Source organism: Strongylocentrotus purpuratus, unplaced genomic scaffold (assembly GCF_000002235.5).
Source record: "Strongylocentrotus purpuratus isolate Spur 01 unplaced genomic scaffold, Spur_5.0 spur5_scaffold_6, whole genome shotgun sequence".
NCBI classification, from domain to species: domain Eukaryota; kingdom Metazoa; phylum Echinodermata; class Echinoidea; order Camarodonta; family Strongylocentrotidae; genus Strongylocentrotus; species Strongylocentrotus purpuratus.
The window spans coordinates 57,383,815-57,407,651 of NW_022145612.1; the positions used below are offsets into that span (position 1 = coordinate 57,383,815).

Genomic DNA, 23,837 nt, shown 5'->3' on the forward strand with positions numbered 1-23,837 from the left:
CTTACTATTAATCTATCTTTCTCTCACTCCCCTTCTTCTTTTCTCACAATATCTCTCTCTTTCTTCTTTATCTCATTGTTCCCTATCCCCCCCCCCCTCTCTCTCTATCTCTCTGCACCTTTTCTCTGAAAAAGTACCTGCCCACGAGGATTTAAATACGTCAGCCCAGTGAATACAACCCCAAATCCTATTATTCTCATCAGGATTCAACAATCATAAATGTTTACATTGTGAAATGATCTTTTTATGAATGACTCATACTGACTATGTGGTAAGGTCATTAAACTCAAACCCTTTCAGTGCCATACATATATGAAGTGCCATACATATGAAGCACAATTCCAAAATATTATCAAACTCCTAAAAAATGTGATGATCTAAAAGAAATGAACTTGAACACATGGATATATCACATGAGATCCTGTGAGAGATAGTTCTTTTGCCAAGATAACATAAAGACGAATGCAAGAACAAGCATGATTTAGCCAATAGATCAGATACCATGAAGGTATACTAAAAGATGATCTCACAAAAGTAAAGTCGGCCGTTGAAGCTCTTCCATATCACCAAAGCCATACCCTCTGCTTGGAGCCAGAAGTACATTAAATCTTATCATCTTACATAGAGTTAACATCCTTCTGGTTCCAAACAGATATTATTCAAACTGGTGGTAACCACCCATTACCAGTTAATTCATATCTTTGTTCTCACCATGCCTTTGAGGTAGTGTAAAAAATTGTTAGCAGAATAATGTGCAGAAATATCACACATTTGATGTATGCAAGATAATATCTTCTTTCCAGATTTTCTTTCAAAAATAAACAATTACAAGAAGGCTTGATTTATGCACCACGAGAAGAACAAAGGTTGTACTTTTTGAGAACAAATGATGCTGTTTAATTCATTGTATATAAAATCACATAATCCCAATAAAACAATTCAAACCTCTACTAAAGTAGCCTCACGATTCCCTTTAAGTAGAAGGTGAGAATGATGAAGGTTTGATAAAAATATGTTTCCTATGTTCGCTACCTATGTCCCACCTTTCCGTGTATGTTAGATCCAGTGACAAATGGGATTTTGACAAAATTTTATAACCTTGGAGAAAAGTAAAGATATAATCTGTATATGAACTCACCTGCAGAAGGTAGGGCAAGTTGAAGGAGTCAAGAAGTGGCATCCATGCATGGAAAGAAAAAGAAAAGATAAACATTGTCAATAGATTTATATCAAGATTATTCCGACAGCAAAAAAGCAAATATAACTCTCAAAAATAAATCAAATGAATTCTTTGTTGTTTTATATTTACATTATTAATGTCGACCACCCTGTGATTGTATTTTATAAAGTATAGTTCTACTGAATCTCATTATACATTAATACTGATTTAGAATACTCTATTATTATTTTTAATTGACTGGAGGGACTGTGAAGAACGATATTAAAGGATGATACATCATAATATTTATTTGCAGTGATAAACAAAATCTTTAGTTACTATAGTATAAGGTCTTAACCTATTTCCCCTTTTAAATGTTTCATAAGTAGATAAAAAAGGTAACCAAAATGAGACAATATAACCTGTCAGATTATATGTCAGTCAATCCATACAGCTAATGTACGAACAAAACAAGAAAATTATTTTGATAACAATTTCACAGCTTTTGCAATCATCGGCAATGGCATGAATCTACAAGTATATTCCCAAACTGACGCTGACACATTTTCTTGGTCTGGAATTTTTTTTAGAGACTTTAACTTTACTATTTGGCAAACTGTCAGGGAGATTTGAACCAAACATGAAGAGTTCAGCCATGAAAAAGCAAGAGAAAAAAAAAGATTAACATCATTTTTAGTAATTTGCTAGGAATTCGAGAGTAACCATAAAATTAGAATTTCATTTAGGATTTGGCATGCAAAGAATGCAGACAACTTTACGCCCAGATTAAATGTCTGAAATCACCAAAACTATACTAAGAAAAAATAAAATATTTTTATCTCAATAAATGAGACATAAAAAACAAAGTTGATTTCACCATCCCTTCTCTCTCTCTCTCTCTCTCTCTCTCTCTCTCTCTCTCTCTTCTCTCTTCCTCTCTGTCCCCACCTCCCATCTTACAGGGTCTCTGTGCCTTTTTATAGCAATGCTTCCATCAAAGCTAGCAAAAAAATGCAGGTCATATTTTATTACCTACGTGTGTGACTGCCTGGAAGGGAAATAGCTCCATAATTCACCATAAACTACAAATATTTTGAAGTGTTCTGAAATCAAACACTTGGTACAGAGGGCAAAATCAAAGAAAGTGAGGGCAACATCAAAGAAAGTGGGGTGCAGGTTCAAAGTCATACATAATTCCCAACTGAGACATAGAGAGATACAGAGAGGTGAACAGGCAACCAGAAGAGAAAAACAAGGAAAAGGGACATATGAACAATATGGAAACAAGATATTTACTTTCAAAGTCAACCACATTTATTCTAAAATCACCTGAAATATGGCAAAATAAAGTTTATTCTAGGGTAATTTTCTTCTACCACCTTCATAGGAAAAATAGTAAGCGCTTTAGTCTGATTACTATAAACCAACAAATGTATGATTGCTAACAAGGTAGAGCAGTGGTCTTGTAGGGAGGAGGTCTTAGGTTCAAATCCAAATTGATGCACTATCCTTTGGTAAGGCATTCATCCTTAATAACCAAGTCTACTCGATAGAACTTAAACGTGCATCTCCATTGGCTGCTTATCTACAAGCATACCCTTGCTTTCATGAAAATAGATAATTACTATATGATTTCCAATACATGAAACACTCCTAAAAAGTCACGTCATCTGGTAAGCCTTCAACCATCACTTACCAATGATAAGAGGACTAATTTTAAGTCATATTCAAGGGGCCTTATTTGTAAAAGTTCCATTTCCACTAGATGTTTGTCTACATGCATACTCTTGTCTTCATATCAGTTAGGTAAAATAAAAACCAATCAATAAATCAATCAGCCTATATTGCCAAAAATGGCACCAAACTATTAATGAAACATTCCTGATTTTTTTAATATAATCATGCCTATCACCTCTCAATTAAATAATCGTGTACATGCATAGCTGGTGGTCGATCATCACACCCTATAGAGTGCCATCAAGTGGTAGCTCGGAGGTTAGTCTCACTTCAACCAATACAAAGCTAGCTTCCCCTCTCCGTCCAAACGTGTGAGTCACTCATACATGTCAACCAGCTCACTCCTATTTTTTCCCCTCTAACTTTACAAGTGTATATGACATCCCCGCTACAAGTCAACTAGTATCAGTTGCATCACAATAGCAGCGAACATGCCACTGCTCGACTGACTGTCTCTCTTCGGACGTGTTTTCTCTCTCTGTCACACTCTGTTAGGTGAATATATAAAAGAAGAGGATATTTGTTTGTATCATTGCTGGCTTCTTTTCTGAATACTTTATTGGCTGTGCTTTTGAAAAGTTGGATCAAAACCTGTCAGGTTTAGGAGAAAAAAAAGGCTTTTTACCATTGAAGAGCTGATTTAGACTCTTTTGTTTATGGTCTGATTCTAAGGATTCTTTCTAACTCAAGAGGGAGAAGCTTTTCTTGAGTGTTGCCTTGAAAAGGAGATACAGAACAAGGAAGCAGAGCATTGTAAAGTGGTTCTCAACTTGAACAAGTTAGTGATATTGAGTTGGTGAAGTATTTAATCTCTGTTGGAGTGGATAATTGTACAATCTTCAAGATGCATCTTTCAGTATTGGTGTGCCTCCTGGTAGCCATGTTGGTCTGTTTGGTTCAAGATAGTATCTCCTGTAGCTGTCAACCTTCACATCCACAGGATCACTTCTGTAGATCAGCCTATGGTAAGTTTCCATCCCTCTTAACCCCCTTGTTACCAGAAACATAATCTGATATCTATTTCATACAATATATTCTGTTGAAAGTATTTACATGGTTAAAAGAATATCATTGAATAAATTACTACTTGGCTTTTTGAAGGTGTAGACTTGTACAAACTCTTAAACTCTTATGTAGGTTAGGGTACAAAGTATGCTTTTCCTTTGCAAGATAGAGATTTTTTGTTTATAAAGAAGAACAAAAAGGGGAAAAAGGGTTAAAAGAATATCTTTGAATAAATTACTACTTGGCTTTTTGAAGGTGTAGACTTGTACAAACTCTTAAACTCTTACGTAGGTTAGGGTACAAAGTATGCTTTACCTTTGCAAGATAGAGATTTTTTTTTTTATAAAGAAGAACAAAAAGGGGAAAAAGGGTAAATTAGTAACAATAGAACTTTTGTGCCAAAAATGCAAATCATTTGCATTGTCTCATCAACCACTGCAATAAATTATAAGCAATTGAATTAGGATTTTATATGTCTGAGGTATATAACTGATAGAAAATGAAAACTTCTCAATGCAGAAGTGCTCTGTTATATATCATTGTGCTTCTCTAAGTAAAATCTTGAATGCCACTTTTAAATACACAATTATCCTGAATTATCTTTGTTTTCCCCAATAAGAGATTTTAATGATGTCACTTAATTTAAATTATCTAGTAGTCTGTAAATCAGTGTTTTTCAAATATCAAAATAAATGCCAATAATATGCTCACACCAGTTGTACAATCCCACCAGCGAACCAAAAGGGTTCATTTCAAAATAGTATATTATGTTAAATCCTCAAAAGACAAAAGCCTCTATCTGTAGTCAAGTTTGAGATGATTTATAATAATTTTGTTGGTTCATTAAAAATCACATATAGAGCCTGAATGCTGCCTATAAACAAGATCTGAAGCCCATCATTATCTACAGGCATACTAATTAATCCTGAAAATACAGAAGTTATGTTGAAGAGGAACAAATAATTGTCTCTTCTACTCATCAAACGACACACAAGTATTAGACAGATAAGAACCATATTAATCCATCCATCCCTCACATGATGAGCCTTATGATTGCAGGTCAAGTGAAATGGATCATTTTAGTTCCTCTCATGCTTATCAATCCATCTCCTGTACATCCAATTAACCTACATAAAGATAGCTTTATTCATTTCATCATTCAATCAGATGAATCTTAATCCCAATCCAATTACTAAACGATCACATATCATCAATACAAGTCTTTGATTTTCTACAAATCCATCTCGCTATCAAGAGATTCTCTTTTCATCGGAGGGTTTGGGACGCTTCTAACTCAATTTGTATCATTTCCGAAAGTTTTTTTGGGTGCACAAACAAGTAAACAGCCCCGCCAATGCGGAACAGATTTAGTTCCTGGGCGACATATAACATTTTTCATCAATCTTCTATCGAAAATAGTATCCCGCCTCATCGTTTCTGAAATAGATACCACTTTTCCAAAATTAGTTTAGGAGGTTGGCAGAACTCTCAATTCCTCCTATCCCTCTTTCCTTTTTTCTTCATATTCCTCGGTGGTCGAAACCACATGTCCCTTTGGTTGACTTCTATAAAGGATTAGGAGGAAAGCTGGTTGTGTAGAAGTGACCCCCATGGATTTGATATTTGGGACTCATCACTGATGTGCGAGGATCCGAGAGTTGACTCTTTTGGGTATTGGTAAATCTAAAGAAACCCACAGGGGAGTCTGGCATCCCAAAACTACACATTTTGACACCGTTTACACATGTTTGGAGGAGCAGTTTGGATATCTGTAACGTTGTTTTTTTTTTTACACTATACCCTTTAATAACGTGTTAAGCAATGTATCTTCAAAAGCTGTACATTTCCAGCTTTAGATCAAATGTCACAAAAGGCCTTTATGTCCAAATAGGATGTGTTATATGAAGAAGATAAAAAAAAGGAAAAAAAATGTTAGTGTTACAGACCAGAAATGCAATTTTCAAGAAAGTATATCATGAATTGAAAATAAAGAACTACTTTCTCTTTATATGTGGTCTGTATTGTAGACTGAATTATTACACTTTTATTGTATACTTTTTCAATTTCAATCTTAACTGTGATAATCATAACTGTCCAGCTATATGATATCAGTTGAATAGTAAAATGCATTATAAGAAGTCTCCCACGTGAAGATGATCCAAGCAGCGGTCCAAGAAATACCATCATGTGTGTGATGAATTGGTATGGGGCCTACCAACACAGGCAGGAGGCCCACACCAGCCCTAGACCATAACCACCCCTTGCTATCATCCATTCAACCCACCACAAATTGGTACTGAGCCCCATCAGCTTAAAAATTACAAACTAAAGAGAGATGAAGAGACAAAAGAAAGAAAGATGATACAATTGTTGCTGAGTTCATACTTTAAGGGACGCAATGGGAGTGTTACATCTAATTTCTACTTATTACCAGTAATCTATTCACAATAGGTTTGGCATTCCTGCAGTGCACAAGGAGGGAAAGTTCTTGGAAACACTGCTCTGCTTTTTTGTTCATGGGGTTGGAAGGGGGGTGACCATGCATTATTTTGTCGTACTTTCCAACAAGAAAACTAAGTGAAAAGGCTATATTTTAGTGAAGAGGGAAAGATTACCCTGGAAAGCCCATTATTTCAATTACTTGCATAATGACTTGACATAGTTTGTTTGACCATGCATGGTATAGCCAATGTAATTGTCCCTTTCCCTCTAGCTTTTGTTATCCCTATTCTTGTGTTTATAAAGAAACCCCATTAATTTGACAAGAACCAGAATAGATTTATTTCATTCTTTGTGTTGTTAAAAACAAACTTAAAAGTAATACACCAACATTCCAATGCTTAATAGCTGAGTGTAGCACTTAAAAGAGCTGACCCCAAACTGCATTTTAAAACATAATTTTCTTTCATTCCATGTCAAAATATTGAAATTACCGCATTTATAACTTTATGAATATAAGTATGAATATGAATATAGTAGTGTAGTGCACTGACTTTCCACTTTTCATAAAGCTGTACTCTTAACTCAAAAGATGACCCTGAAAATTACATTTAAAAGTTGAAAATATATTCTTAAAATACAATTGCCATTCATTTTGTATCAAAATATTTTGCTTTAATAAGCCAGAGATTGAATTCTTTCTTGTGGTAGTGACTAAAATATAATTTTTTTTTTACAATACAAAAAAAAGGTGCCCGTGACCCCTATTGCCTGCCTAGAAACGCAATCAATCTTGTGTTAATCTTGCTGTCTTACACGCTTTGTGATCATCACCGTTGTGAATTGACTGTCAAAGTTCATTCACTAATGGTAAAACGCAATCCCAGAGAGCCGTTGGCATGGACTGAACTACTTCTCAACTCCAAGATTTGGTTCAAATTAGGTTTCCAGGGAAAAACGTGTAGCGTAAAAACTATGAACTTTGAAATTAGACAGGGAAAAAAGAAGAAGTTACGACTGCCTTTGCCCTTGGACCAATCTGATGAGAGATGGGAGGGGAAAGAGTTAGTTAGGACCGGGGGAAGCGTTGAACTGCACCTACATGACCACCAGTGTCCAAGCGAAGCGTTGCGTGAGTGTGGTGAGACTTAGAACGCCTCAGGACAACAAACACAACCTCACCATGCAACGACTAGTCAGCTCCCCACAGTACAACTCCAAATTACTCAATTATTTCATCATAAATGACTCTACTTGGTAATCTGGTAATATCAGCACTTTGACTCAGTCTGTGAATTGTCTAGTAATATTCAATGAAAATTGCCACAAATTACTGATGAATAATATCAATCCAGTTTTCAGAAGATGGCCTTTGAATCAGGGTTGAAATTTCAAGAAGCAGGAAGCTAAGTATCAGAAATTCTTGGAGGAGAAGGGAGTATTTTGCTTGGCTCCAAGCACTTTGGGAGGAGTGCTTTCCCTCACACTTTTTTTCTTCTTCCTTTCATTAAATGATCACTTCAATTCTAAAAGGCAACAAATTTGACTATGGTAAAGTTTAATTAACATTGATTCTAATTCCTGTTTGGTTTCCCATCCTGCTTCTCTATAGGGGTTCCTAGAACACGGAGATCAGTATAATCAATCATTCTTGTAATTTCTCTGATTAATTCTTCTAGCTATCCAAGGACCAGGCATCATGCCAAATAATACCATATTTTTCAGGGAAGGATTTAACACCTTTTGGGATTAAAAACGTTGTGATGACAATCTTCAGGAGGAAAATCCAGAGTATCTATGACTTCCTGGAGCAAGGGTCATTAACCAGAGTAACAGGATCCACTCTTTCCTGGCCGATGTGATCTATATTCTTAGCAATTGATGCAGATAGGACATTACAGAGCCTCTGCTCAAAGCCAGAAGGTGTTTAACTTGTATAAGTTTAACAGGGTTAACACCCTTCTGGCTCTAAGAGCTAGATTATAGCTGCATGTGGTTGTAAAAGGAGTCCTCATTATCTAATTGGTGGTTATACCTTCCTGTAATCCACCTAGAATGGGCGACACCTTACCCTCTAGCTGGTGTCTACGGGTGTCTCCTAGTGACCTCTAGAGACCTCTGAAATACTTCAAAAGCTCATCCGCAATTATTTCAGTTCCTGTAGATCCCAAAAGCTGTTGATCTTAACAGAATTTTAACAAGATTTAAAACACTGCTAGATAACAATATTCAAGCATATATTGCATTCAATGAATGACTTATTGCCCCCTAGGAACTGGGTGGTTCCTCTAATTAGCCTGGGGAAATGAGAGAATTCAAAAGTGGATGGGTTAACTTGTTTCCAGTCAGGATGACTCTGTTGACTCTACTGTTTTGAATAGAGTTCATATCTATTAAGTGAAGTCATTGTCTAAAAATCCAATAACTACATAACAGTCCCAATGAAAAAACAATGTAAAACAGTTTGGCTGAATTCATGAATGACACATTTGCACTTTATTTGCCTCCCCTTGGTCTTGGCCAGTGCAAGTCTTCTTGACTCTGCTCCCGGAAACAGGGTTTTAGAATGGTTACTCACCAAGTTTTGCCCCTTTCCACCTGTTCTTATCCATGGCTAGCTTCCCTACCCATGACTCTGTAAAGCCTTTCATTATTACCTTAAACCTGGAAAGGATCCACTTCAATTTCTCGTCAGTTGTCTTATCAATCAAAACTCATTATCCTAACAGTGAACATTACGCTAGTTTCTTTTTAGTCATGTTTAAACGTGACAAATTGTGGGATAAAGTGGAAATAGCGTGACTTAGTCATTCCTGATCGGCTTGTTAGATAGTCATTGGTGGCACAAAAGAAACTTTTCCCTGTGTAATACCAAACACATGCTTGTAGCGTGCACGAGGAAAACTGTCACGCGATACATCCAGCGATCGGAAAAAACTTCGTATAAATACTTGTTATTCATGTCTCACAAAAATTTAATATGGACTTGACTTGACTCTAGACTGACATTGTCCGAATTCTGATAAGGAGCGACACTGATTAGTTTTTCGTGACTGTCTACATGCGGACAGTCTGGTCCAAACTCAAGAGTGGTCCAAGAAAGAGGAGAGGGCTGATGCACATCTGCTGTCAGAACTGAGACTTATCCCTTTAATTTTGTCAAGATGAATTTCTAAATTGTTGGCAATTGAAAGCAAGACTGTAGTACACTCACGAGTTTAAAAAAGGAAACATTCTGTATAGCCATGAGGACTACAAAAGAGTTTGTTCACACATGTATTATATTTTCTCTCAAATTAACTCCTTACAAAACAATATCATTATAATGTTTAACTCTTTTATATTTCGTTAAATCAGTATCCTCAACTTCAAGCTAAACACTCAAACAAAAGCAAAAAGAAGAAAACAAACAAATTATTTTGTTAGTGTTATTATTCTAAAATCAGACATTCCATATTGCATTATCATGTTTATAACCAAAACTAGAACTTGGCAAACAAAATGATGGGTTTACTTTGCTCCTCCAACTGGCTCTGACACCATTCCACAAACAACGTCACATCACCATTAGGCCTTCATTCATGTATCCCATGCTCCAATTATGCTGGGTTAATGTCATATGAGAGGCGGATGATCATATTATATTTACATTCAGCGCAGTAGGGCTCCCCACTAATCATCCATTATTCCCATAAACATTCCTTAGTTTAACCCTTTGCTTGCTACCAGTGGCAAATTCAGCCCAATGACTGGATCGTTGATAATGTTACAATGTTAGTTTTAATTAGGAAATTCAACTATTTCCTTTGCAAAAAATGGGACTATGCATTGTAAAATTGGTTCCATGGAAGGTACACTTAACTCCCAATGTGTATCAATAAAATGAATACACTAATATTTCCAAATAAGAATTACTTCCTGATTGATAGATTAAGTTCTATTTTGACAAACATGTATTACCCATTTGTGTTTGCATAATTTCTATAAAGCACTATGTGCATTATTTCATTTTTGAGTCTTAAAATAGACCCTAAATTTACACTGTGTAAAAAGGACAGATACAGGGCTTACAGTTCAATGAACTGATCCTCCATTGGTATATGTCATGCAGAATGTGATTTAGAATGCATGTAGATGAAACAATCCAATAGTTCCAACAGTATTATGATACAAGATATAACTTCACATGAAAGTCTTCATATTTCTTGTTCTACCTTTTACCATGAGATGAAAATGTAACCAGTAGTCAGCTAGCACTCGCATTTCAAATGTTATCAATGTATTATATTCATATTGTCCATCAAGCAAACTGACTTTCAATCTTTCCTCATCATACCAGAAGTTATTATTCCAGATGTTATTGTCTTTTAAAGTAGGATATAATCTCTATGTCTAGATTCATATCTTAGTAGCTGCATATATTTGAGCCATGTATGATCACTATCTATCTAGTTCAATGCCTCATATCTTGACATGACTTCAAGAAAACACAGACAGTCTTGGGAGATGCTGACCTAGAATCTACGACAAAACTTTGAACAGATCTCTCTAAATGTTGAAACAAATGTAAATCCTTGAAAACATTTATATGTCACATTTGTTAGTCTTCCAGGATGCATTCTAGTTCTACAAGTGGCAAAGTCGACTGGACAAAATCTATTTGTTTCAGAAGGGAAATTCTAGCAAATCCAGCATCAGACATGACTTGGATGACATGGATTGTAATACATCCCTTGATAATTCTTTACTGGTCTGGGTCGATAAAAATAGAAACCAAAAACTTGATGAAGTCTCAGTCACCCCCTGTCTGTGTAGAGCATGTTTTGATATTTCCTTCTGCAATTATTAGCAACGGGAAAAAGTGATTGCCAATGCTAGTTGGAAATATAATTGAACACTTAAAGTTTCTCCTAGATAAACAAGCCTAATAGCTCCTCCAAAGATGAATTAGCATGCTTAATTGGTCTAATTCTGCATTTTACTCACCAAATTCAAGCTCTTATCTTTATTGATTGAAGGTAGTGTACGATTCTTATCCTTCTAAGTATTCAAATGATATTCATCTTAATAAGAATCCTAAAGGCAATTATAATAGTATGAAAGTCTGACCTAGCTATTGCCGTTTTACTTTATCAGAAGAAACAAAATTCCTGGCTAATTTATAATCAAACTTTATTACTGGACCGAAGATCACAAGATAGGGGGTTCGAATCCCAGCCTGGCCCTAAGGTCCTTTGGCAAGACATTATTCTACAGCTGCCATTCCCTACCCAGGTGTAGGTGGCACAACAGAGTTGTGGGTTTGTTAGAGGATTATAAAGATGAGGGATTATAAAAGTAAATGAGGGATTTGTTACACCATTCACAGCAAATTAATGCTGAAACTTGTACTATTTTTGAAAAATGGATCAAAGCTGAAAGCCTTCAGTGAAAATCATAATGGTTTTGACCTACAAGATGCATGTCTGTGGTTTTGAGCTAATTATTGAGCAGATGTGTATCAATCAGATTATTCACAATGCAGGTATCTGTATGGCAATAGTTTTAACGAGCCAATGCATGCACAGATCTGACATTTTGCAATGAAAAGGTTACTGTACTTTGTGTAAACCATGTACAGGGGACAGGCTATCCAAGGGCAACAAGATTCTGACAATGAATAATGATACATTGGAATAGTATTACTTTCAATTTTCAGACACCAAAAGAAAGAACTATAACAAAATTGAAAAATGTATAATTCAATGCATTACGCAGCAAGATAGAACATTCTCACAGTAAAAATCATTTCAAAGAAACTGTAAAGCGAAGTCAATGCAGAAAAATCAAAGATCTATAACATTTTGGTTGTAATTTTGATGTCCGGTCCGGTACATTATATATCATATGATATATTATATCCTATTATCTCATCTTAGACTGCAATTCCTAAATTCCACCCCTAGAACCCACCTGGCTATCCACAATACTGCAAATCATCCTGTCTCTTGCATTAACCCTTCACATCCCAAAAATTGAGAAACACTCCTAAAATTGGTGTCAGGAGTGGGATAAGGGGGCTGGAGGATGTCAACAAGGGGGACATTGCATGTAGTGAGATGATGGGGGAAAGGGGATCGAGGGGGTATAGAGAGACATGGTCATATGACCCAAACAGCAGGTTCCTTCCTGTGAGTGTGAAGGGGTATTGATCTATTTATGGGGAAGGATTGATCCACCCCAAGGCTGAAAGCAAAACTAACTCCCTCTTTGATTTTCTCTGAGATGAGAAAACAACAACAACCCCACCAAAGATGCAGCTACATAGTAATTCCAAATTTGTACATTATTTGTTTTTCATCATTGCAATCATTATTCCCCAAATTGTTTTATCATGGAATAAAAGGAGGAACAAGAATGTAGAAGAAAGAAATGGTGGCTCCTAAAGCTGAACACAGAAGAACTGAGAAAAAACGTAAATGCAAGGTTGCAAAGTGATCATAATCACATGACATTGCTACCCAAATCAAGGAAAAACCATTGGAAAGTAAAAGACAAAGTCATTTTAGTTTGCAATTATCATTGAGATATGTCCTTTAACTTTTTCGCCACAAAAACTATTAGCTAATCTCACTGACCTAATATAAAAGCAATAAGTGTGGCCTAATAATACTATAGTTCCAACCTCAAAACAGAGAGCAAATTTCATACGAGCTACCTAATGGTAGGTACCTGTGGTCAGTTTCTGTAAACCATCAAAATATTCATGGACATATCATAGAGTGTTAATTTAACAACACGTGTTTTAACAAGATGTCCCCAAGCAAGACTCCTGGTGCCTCCAATTTTTAATTCAAAGACAGAAGATTTCTTTTTGCTTCAAAAAATGCTTGTTGTCATACAAACAATTTATTGGATTTTTAAACAAAAACAAATTCAGATTGGAACATTCAAATGTATTCTTTCCTTTTTCTGTTTATCTCTCCCTTCACTCTCTCTCTGTTTGTTTTTCTTCATTTCCTTGTTTATTTGGTTTCAGTCATAGTTTAGTATTTTGTTTTTGCTCCTACTAAATTCCTTTTTTCCTTTTTAGTTTTTAAGCTTCATGTGATCTGCATCATCAACTCTATTAGTCCACAATAAAATAAAATAATCATACAGTAAATACATTGAGTAGAAATAAATACCACTGTGTGCTTGCCAGGAGGAAACAGGAAATGAACACACAAATGTTGTCAGATCTGCAATTCTTTTTTTACATTAAAAAAAAAATAAAATGCTAGAGAAATACATTTTTGCTGTTACTGATGAACAGACTAAAATGTGTTGTGAAGAAATTTATAGAAATTAATATTACTGGGCGTGTATCCATTTTGCTGGGCACACCGACGATGCATCAACAGACCCCTGACTTACAAAAAAAAAGTTCACTTCAGTACAGATTGGAAGGGAGCTAGTGAACCAAAAGAGAAAGCCCTTTGCCAATGCTTCTCGCTGTGAGATCACCTCAATCATGGCAGATAGTTTTCCTGTCGCAGGAAAGGCACTCTACGATTAAAATCTCTTTTCCGGGAGTATTTACCAAACTCGACCTTACTTCAATATTCCCTCAAACAAAATAGTAGTAAACATAAAATAGGAATATTTCCATACTGCCGCAATAAGTTAAACATTCATCCCAACCACAAATACAAGCATACATAACAAGTTCTACATACTGCTACAATAATTTACACATGTAAATATAAATACTCACATTGTGTGGGATGGGGGGACTCTCATTTAAGTAATTTTCAAATACATTGTCTAATTTCTTTTTGATATACCTCATCCTGTAATAGTGCAATTCCAATACATCATTGGTGATCTGACATTAGCTACGGTGACAATGGCTCAGGGCTTTTTAGGGGTCATAATGATATGGTTAGGGTTAGGGTAAGCTGGGGTTGCAAGCAGGTTTTAGGTTAGTTCTAGGATTAGGATTAGGCATGGTTTTGAGTCTGATCATGAAATCCAAAATTTGGTTAGTGTAGGAAATTACCGCAGAGCAATTGTCATAGGAGCAAGTGTCAAACAACCATTTCAATACATCAATTATTATCTTGCGTTTCCTCATGATGATCTTTAATAATTCAATGCATCGCTTTACTTTATATATGTCTCGTATAAATGAAGTTTTGCAACAATAAATATATTTATATACTACTTTCAAAACAATAACAAATGTATTTTAGTCTTGACCTCTATGATACAAGTACTTGTGAATATAACTGACTTTACATAGTCATATGAAATCGCATGGGAGTAATTAGCAGATTGATGGACATGGGCTGGAGTAGCGATTGACAATTAGCAAGCTTCCTTCGGTGCAAATGATGCCGAGGCTACAAGCCAAATCTATCACGGTTGATTGCTACAAAGCCGTTAACCCCAGCACAAAGGCCTTGCACTAACATCCTTCTGCTTTTGAAATAATTATATAGAAGATTACTGAGGAAGGTCTAGACCTTTCTTAATAATTTCTGGCTACTTAGGCTTGATTGGCATTACATAACTCAACTCATTAGCATATCCCTTTTATGGTGGTCATGTGATACGTGGTCACATGACTGATTTATCTGCTATAGCTGGCCAATACCTGGCGCCGTAAATATATCTCACATCCTTATTTCCAAGGGAACTAACACAGGGAGCATTGCAAAACATTACTTTTGAATGTCATTGCAGGAACACATCTGTATATGGGTTCAAGGTCGCCAAACTGTAATCTAATTTGTCTAAACATTTCATTGAATCCATTAAAAAAGAATGTTCCATGTAATCCAATTGTGTGTCAATTGAATATACAGACTATGATGTGTACTTTTTCCACTTCATCTGTTCATCAATATTAGACCAATGTTTGTCAGTAAAGTGCAAAATTTAGCCTTCACATTAACCTAACAGGATGTTACAGAGAATGTCCATTTATGATTTCTAAAGAATACTACATTTCTGCAACAGTGAACACACTCATAGTTTAGAATAGTAATTCATCGGGGATTTCATCAGATATCAGATTTATAGGAGATTACTCTATTTTCAACTATCTAGTATTCAACATAATTCTAATACACATGATTCAAATAGATATATGAAATATAAGATTTCAAAAAATTGTTTTATAGAGTATTTAAAAGTGAAACCGGGTAATAATTTTGCATCAAAAAATATTCCCAAATACTTACTGTAGGCACCTCAGTCAGTCACTGCATAGGCATATTTCTTTCCAGCAATGAATTTTCATTGTCCATTTTAATACAAGAATACTAGAAGAAAAAACATCCTCAAATCAGCCTCTTACATAATATCTCATGTATCTGTTTCCTGGTCCGTTTCCTGATCAGCCTAACTCATGTAATTGAACAATTTTAAACTTGTCTGATGGACACATCAATTGGCTCTTCAGAGCAGTAATTCCTTCCTAATTTCATTCCAATGAGTATTTATTGGCACTCTAAACAATGGTGAGAGGTATTTTAGTAGAAGTCTGTATAAAAGAAGCATATTTTCAGCTCAGAATCACAGTTTTTAAAACACTTACTTTTAAACACAAATTTGTGTAAATATATATTTTTTTACCTGCCTTGAATTTACATGTATGTAAGATCTGCAATATCAAACATAGAATAGGGTACATTTTGAAACATCATTTTCCCAAACTTATTGTATGGATAATTGACGGGTGCAAAGTATTTTTCAAATCAGCAAATTGTGACGCTCGTTTCAAGTTCTGATTCTGCCTTTGAAAAGTTATATGAACGCAGCCATAAATTAGAGGGGAAATTGGTCATTACTCCTGACATATATCTTGTCAGCGTTGGACTGTGGTTTGGGGTGCGTTTCTTCTTTATCAAAACTGAAGCACATGGTCAAGACAAGGTCATTACAGGTATTTCAGCAGATGATGAGAGCAAATTGGCAATAAATGGGAGTAATTTGAAGATACCCCCACGCACCTTCTATCTATTCCAAGTTATCCATGTGGGAGCTAAGCCCAAATATTGCACGCTCGCAAATCAATATTCAGACCATCTCACCCAACTGCAAAGTATAATGCTTAAGCAATATCTTGGACCATGTAAGGAGAGAAAAATATTTAAAAATCATCCCTGAGATTGCATTAATCACTATGTAGGAGTATGTAGCAATTTCTTAAAGTTATATATTTGTATAGGTGCCCCCTTTTTTCTAGCAAGTTTTGCCGTTTTGCTTTGGTGCCCCCCCCCCCCCCCCCCACTTTGGAAGATGCTCCCCCGCCCCTGGCCTGCCTAAGCTGACATCCCTTTGGCATGATTGCTACTCGTCAGTGGTGCTATACATTTATATCGCTGCCAAAAACTTGAACATGCATAACACTTCCTAATGCTGTTATGTGTAGTCAAAAACAAATACATAGGCGTTCTTTCAATCACACAATCAAAGTCACATTGAATGCCTAACAATATCTATTACAGTATAATGGTGTCGAATTTAAAATAAAGTGTAAACATTCATCAGTCATTAAATTTGTAGAGACATTCAAAAAGATTTAAGACTCCATTAAAATTAGTCTTACTACTGAGAAACAGGAAGGGGTGATTTCAAGTACCCTCAAAACCCTTAGCTGGAATATAATCACTGTTTACTTTGATTTTGATATAATGGTATAAACCCATCTTGTGTTTTTTGGGGGGAAGTGTGCAACACACAGTTGGCCGTGATGCATCATCATAGGACATAAAATATCCAATAAAAAAAGATAAAACCCTTTTATTGCGGAAACAATCCAAATCCGCAGGCTCCAGAAGGCTCTAGCCATAATTGACCAGATTCCTTTCTGACTGGTCTCAGAAAATCAAACTTTTAAGGTTACATATTTTCCTGCCTCTTATGAATTAGAAAAAAAGAAGAAGTAGAATTTTATTTTAAACAAACCATCCATGCTAAGTTTTTCAATAGATACCCTTATAAAATCAAAAAAGACTCTTGATTAACTTAAAACATTTAATCACAGTCCTTATTTTGTGAATATCAAAATTCTGTTGTTTTTTTTAAATTATGAAGAGAAAGACAAAATTAAATGGCATTCCCTGTTTCAAAGAAAACGTTTCTGGTTTATTGAGAGCCAGAAGGCCATTTACTCTGTGTGATTTATAAGTGAATGCTCTTCTGGCTCCAAATAGATGATATTTTTGCTACAAGATATTAGTACTACTTCATGTGTAGATACTCAAAAATGCTCTCAAAACTCGTTTGTTAAGACTTGCTTTCCAGTTGAATTAGTTTTATGTTGGAAGTTATTTCATTTTGTGTATTGTTGCGTTTGTTAATTTTCTTCTCTACCTGCCTTGAGAACATTAAAGATAAACTCCAGTACTGGTAAAAAAAAAAAAATTAATTCTCACAGAATCAAACGAAACTTACACTGAATGTTCAAGATTACAAATAAATGACATGTGCCAAACAATTTTGGAAGAAAATGTATACTGGCTGAGTAATGAGCATAGAAAGACAAGGAAACCAAGGTAGTACCATCCCCGACACGATGTGTGTTGTCCCATATATAGCTTTCTATGTGAGTGTTTGTTACTTTACCAAGACTCGGTCAAATTTATTATGATTTTGATGACTCCAGAACCTTGCAGTGCACACCAATACTTACATGCTACATGATCAACTGTTTCTGATCCTTTCACACCTTTTCTTTCACAATGCAATCGCATTACCAGTACTAAAGTTTAGCTTTAATTAATATCGGAGTAAGGGGTGTATACATGAAAATAATCTGTATTATCATTATTATTTCCCCTGCATTGATGTAGAAAGAAAAAAACATATGGAAAGAAAACAGACTTGGTATAAATAGAATGAAATCTTCCATCTTTATTCTTTAAATAGTGGTATTTTAAGTTTGAAGCAATGAATAGAACTGCTGTGGTCATCTTTATTGTTCTTCCATCCGTTTGTATCAATACCCTAAATCTCTGTCCAGTATTATTTGCTTTCAATAGCGAGTGTTATAATACAAAACCAACAGCTATTGGGATGAAGTAAGCATAGAGCAAATCTGAATCAATCTCCAAGACTTGACAACCTCATGGGGGTGGTGAATAAATGGTATTAGTTTTGTTTTGTCCTGATATGCGACTGTCTCCAAAAGGTCTATGATATATGTGTCTCTTTATATCATCTATATCTCTAATTCACAACCTCACAATATACCCCTCCCCATCCCCCTTCCCTTTCTCTCATTTTTTGTTTTGGTTCTCTCCTTCTTTATCTCTCTCTCTCTCTCTCTCTCTCTCTCTCTCAACCAGCAGTATATCCCTCTTGGTCCTTCTCTTTCACTTTCTTTTCCTTTACTCTTCTCATCTCTATTTATTTATTCCTCTCTCCCCAGTCTCCTTCCCTCCTCTTTCACTTCAATATCTTCTTCCCTCTTTCTCTTTCTATCTTATTACACAATTTAAAAATCAAAGTGAAAAAAATAGTTTCTTAAAGATAAAAAAATCTCAATGCATCAAGAATGAATGAATATAAATAATCTAGGAAGTTTTGATCAATATGTTGAAAGGATGTTTCAACGATCTTTTCTATGCACAGAAAGATAGACTGATTTCTGATGCATCTTTCTGTGCAAGATAAGCCGAGAAGTAGAAGCAGAATGCACAGTCATTCTATAAACTTATCTACACTTTTCACACTTATGTCAGGAAATCTTTGAGAGCAACATAGTTTAAGTTCAAATCATAGTTATTCCATGGAAATATCATTTCTTACCAATTTTGTTTGAAAACGATTTCAGCAAGCATCATAAGAAGTAATCTATTTAAGTAATGAGATGATTTGCAATTTGTGATAAGGTGGTTTGTGATGTTAAGATTTGTCTTGGGTTGGCTAATAAAATCTGAACAGTGAAGTCACTTAAGATTTTTGTCTTTGATTTTAGGAAATTTGGAGAGGAAATTTGGAGATGAAAGTTGGTTTAGAGAATGACTAATGGAAAGCAGGACAGCAGGACAAATTGAGGGGGAGGGGAGGGGAGGGGGGGGGGGAGAGATACAGGTAGATGAATCCAAATGTATGTGCTGTATTCTTAAAGGCAATTGTAACTGCTCCTAAAACTGACAACTTTCTTAGAAATTAATAAAAAAGGAGGAGCAATTATCACTTCCAGGCAGAATTGATGAATTATTATATTTATTATGAATGAAATCTCTAAATAATAATTAACAGCTTTTGTGTTTCTGTAAAACTTACAATTTGTGTATAATATCCATGACTTAAATAAAGGGAGAGGTTGGTTTCTGGAATGATCCTGCTAGCTGTAGAAGCCATTATTGGTATATGAGACAGGATGAAGGGGGCCACGGCCGGCCGGCAGGAAGGGCGTAGCTCCTCATTGGATGAGACTACCATGACTAGATTAACAGATTTCACATCAAGGTGTGATGTCAGAAAACATGTTGTTTTCAAGAAGGTGCTTTTAAATTTTCATTTTTCAGGGTTCAGGATTCTTTATCTCTCTCTTTCTTTCTCCCTCTCTCTCTCTCTCTCTCTCTCTCTCTGACATGAATTTTGTCTATGATTATTACAGAATGAATGCATTACTTATTGGATGTAATATGACATATATGGAACACAAAGGCTTTATATCAATAATTCCATGTTACCAGCATGTTAATTCCCAACATAGATTAAATTCTATTTAAACTTATCTTGCATAATAAATACATTCATAACATAAGTAGGACATCATTCTGTAAAAGCAAAACTGTACTAGGGATACCTCCACAAATCCACCGTAATAATATACAACTCTCATTTTAAAATGACAAAATGGAGCTGCTTTTCCTCTTTTAAAGTGAGGTATATAAAAATCCAACAAAAATTTGACCATTCTACTAGATAGTGATGATTCACAAGAATATGATGTTGGTTGGTTGGTTAGTAGTTCATTTTTATGATTATAAAATATGAAATAAAAATATAAAAACACATAAAGAAACAGAGCACTAAAGTATTTTACATGGACCAAAGAACCAAAGAAAATTAAAATGAAAGTAAAGATTGTGGGATAACCCACTTCAGATCAACCAATATTTAATCTGTTCTTCTTCGGGGTCCCCAAAAAACTACAATATGATGTAAATTGCAGATTTATAACTGTTTTGTTAGCATGATCAGGCATATCATAACAAGTCGTTCATTTCTGTGCTATCCGACTGCTCAAAAGTCAACTCAAAATACTGCGTTTCCACGTTCGTTCTTGTCCTTTATATCTTCCACACATTCTCTTTTTTCCCTTTCTTTCACCATATCCGGGAATGAGGTGAAATTTTGTCACGCTTCAACGAACCCTAAACCATAAAGGAAACTCAACATCCCTTTCAAAACACTTGGAAATCTTGACATTGAAACTCGTTAAAATAACCTCATAGCTTCCACAACATTTCCTAGTGAATTTCCTAAAGAAAACAATGCCAAATTACTCCCAATTTTCTCGATTTGATGGTTGGTTTCAACTGACGAACCTCTAAAGTGCAAAACTTAGAGGGCACTGGAGAGGATATGCTGCAGCAATAAGAGAATGTTACAAAGTTATTTACAAAGGTATATATTCAGATTGTTTACTTTCCATTTGATCTACATGAATCTCTATAAAAAAGAAAGAGCAAATTAATCAACGCTACCTCAAAGTTTGATCACCAAAGAAAATGGGATTGGAGGAAAGAAATCCCAGCTCTAATTGTTTTCAATGGATGATGAAAATTGATGACAAACATCCAATTGTGACCTATATAAAATTAATTTAATTTGTGATATGACCTGTGACATGTTTGAAAGTAATTTGAAATAAAAAGTTCTTACAGAATAACAACATTGAAACACTACTTCTACAAGCTATTACGATATAAAGTGCACTGGGTGTAGAATATAGCATTCTAGAAACATGTAGGTCAAGCATACCAGGAATAAGAGGTCTTGTATATCTGACAGCTTGTAAAAATTGGGGTCAAGTGTTAACTGGTTCCTGATTTCGCTGAAACCTAATGTTATTTTTCTATCAATTTCTCATTATTTATTGCCTTTTTACTTTACGATGACATGGTAAGGGGCGCTCTTTCACCCGTTTCTATTTGGCACCATGCAACAACATTGTGACTGTTTGGAGCCAGAAGGATGTTAAGTCAAATACTTTAACACAGGGTTAACATCCTTCTGGCTCTCAACAGATGATTCGCATCATTCCCGTTGCCTTCAGTGGAGGCTCTGTGGTCTATTGGAGAAGGCTCTTGACTATCATACAAGAGTTCTCCAGTTCAACCCTCACTCAGTGTTTATATCCTTGGACAAAGTATTTTGCCCACATTTGTCTCTCTGAACCCAGGTGTATTGGGTACCTCGCAATGCAAGGAATGATGACATGCCTCATTTCCAGGACTGACCAACTGTTATAAATGAAACCATAGTCAGAAAGAGTGTTTAGGGGCAGAAGGTCTTTATTGCAACTTTCCAACAGCTCTAGTGTCCTAACAGGAAAGGTATTTACTGTATTTAGCATAGTCAGCTTCGATCCTTTCAAGGAATGGGATATATCCCAATTCTAGTCCACTTCTAGGTTTTACCAACATTCGATCTTAAAAATAAAAATCAAACCCAAACCTGTAGTTTCATCAATTGATACACAATTCACCGCAGATTTATGATGAGCAAAGTCCTTCATGTTCCACTTACAGTACAAACATTTTGTTGTAAATGTCAATGCTTTTCCTGGAGAATGTAGTGTGAGCTTTCCACAAAACACCTGAGCACCTGTAACATATGACCCTCAAGGCTATAAAGAAATTATGGTATTCCTATTTTTTTATGACATATCCATTTATAGGGCATCCTGTTACAATTAACAAAATTTGTTTTTCCCAAAGGGGCTCTATGTTTTGAATTTCATGCAACACATGTTTGACACATTTTTACAGTTAGTCCAAGCTTGGATGCCTGGAGCTGGTATTTCAATGACAGATTTTTGAGTATGTCCAGTTACTGGATTGAGAACGACAATGACACAAAGTGATAACATATTAAGATAAATTACAACAATTGAAAGCAGACTAAAGACTGTAGCAATTATAAACATGTATGCCTAAGCCCCCCCCCCCCCCCCCCCCCCGCCATAACAAAAATAAAAAATAAAAATCCAGAAAGTTGTTTTTTTTACAACCCACTGGTCAAATTAGCTTGCCATTTCTAGTTTTACCTGCTTATTAATATAAGTGTGTTTAACACTCTTACAAATTGCATAAGAAAAAAGGAATGCTAGTATGCAGAGTTTATCTAAAGCCCCTCCCTCTAAAGTGATGGGAGCCCCGAAAATTTGATAGCAAAATTTCACTTAAATTGTATCATAATGTGAAAGGGGATGTACATTTCTGCAAGGATTTTCAAAACAAATGTGTTTTAAGTCGAATATTGATGAAAGAATACATATTTTACTTTTTCTGCATACAACAGAAAAACCAAATTATGTCTTCTTTTATCAAACAAACACAATTTTGAAGAAACTTTCCAGAAGTGTAGATTAATGACATCAACATTCATATTATGGTACAACTTAATTGAAATTTTGAGCCAATTTTGTGCTTCCAACACTTCAGAGAGGCTTTAATGTTGACGTTAAGCATTTAAATTGTTTTCCTTTCATCATATGAAACCAATAATATCAAGTTCCATTTCGGTAAATGCGTATATAAGACATGTCATTGCCCCTCTTTCTAGTAGTGTTATTTTAAATGTTATGACTTCGGAGAAAGATGAAATTAAAAAATTGGTTGTACAGTACATCAATATTAGACCTCTGTTTTTCTCCTTCAGTTGGCCTGTTTACTTTCGATACTCTCTATTTTGTTTTAATCTCTTTGCCCCACCCACCCACCCTCTCCCTCTCCCTCTCCATCCCTCTCTCTCTCTCTCTCTCTCTCTCTCTTTCTCTCTATTTATCTCTTTCCATCCTTTTCATATTTTCATTGTATGTTTTCTCTCTTCCTTGTATGTTATGTTTTAGTCTCGTAAAATGATTGCTTCCCTGTTTCAGTTTCGAGAGGCCATAAATGTTCCAAAGGTGCACCACCTCAATAAACAATCCCTGTACATGTTACCAAAAAATGTTCCCTGTCTAGCCCTTATATTACTGAGTAGTTTCCACACCCTTGCTCTTAACCACGGAGATCCATGATCTAACATACTTTTCTCACTGAACATCTGTTGCGTTATTATGCCCTGTGCATTTCTCCCATCCGAACTTCTTGGGATGAAATCATACATAATTTCTGTGAAATTAGAGAAGTTGAAGAATATGTACTCCCTCTAACATGTTTCATTTTAAGAGTGTTTAAACTCAAAACTTCCTTCAATTATCTTTTACCTCATTATGAATTCACCAAGTATCCTTTAATATAGTCACAAGGTTGGAAAAAGCCTAAAAATAAACCTGGTTATC

The 23,837-nt window shown here is 35.4% G+C and overlaps 1 protein-coding gene across 1 annotated transcript in view; it reads left to right on the top strand.

Moving 5' to 3' along the window:
- The first annotated feature begins 3,252 nt into the window (after positions 1 to 3,252).
- LOC753842 overlaps positions 3,253 to 23,837 on the top strand; it is a 46,246-nt gene continuing 25,661 nt past the window's right edge. Inside the window, exon 1 of the mRNA XM_001177881.4 lies at positions 3,253 to 3,861. Within this exon, the coding sequence (XP_001177881.4) occupies positions 3,741 to 3,861 (121 nt within the window). The 5' untranslated portion in view covers positions 3,253 to 3,740. The remainder of the gene's footprint in view (positions 3,862 to 23,837) is intronic.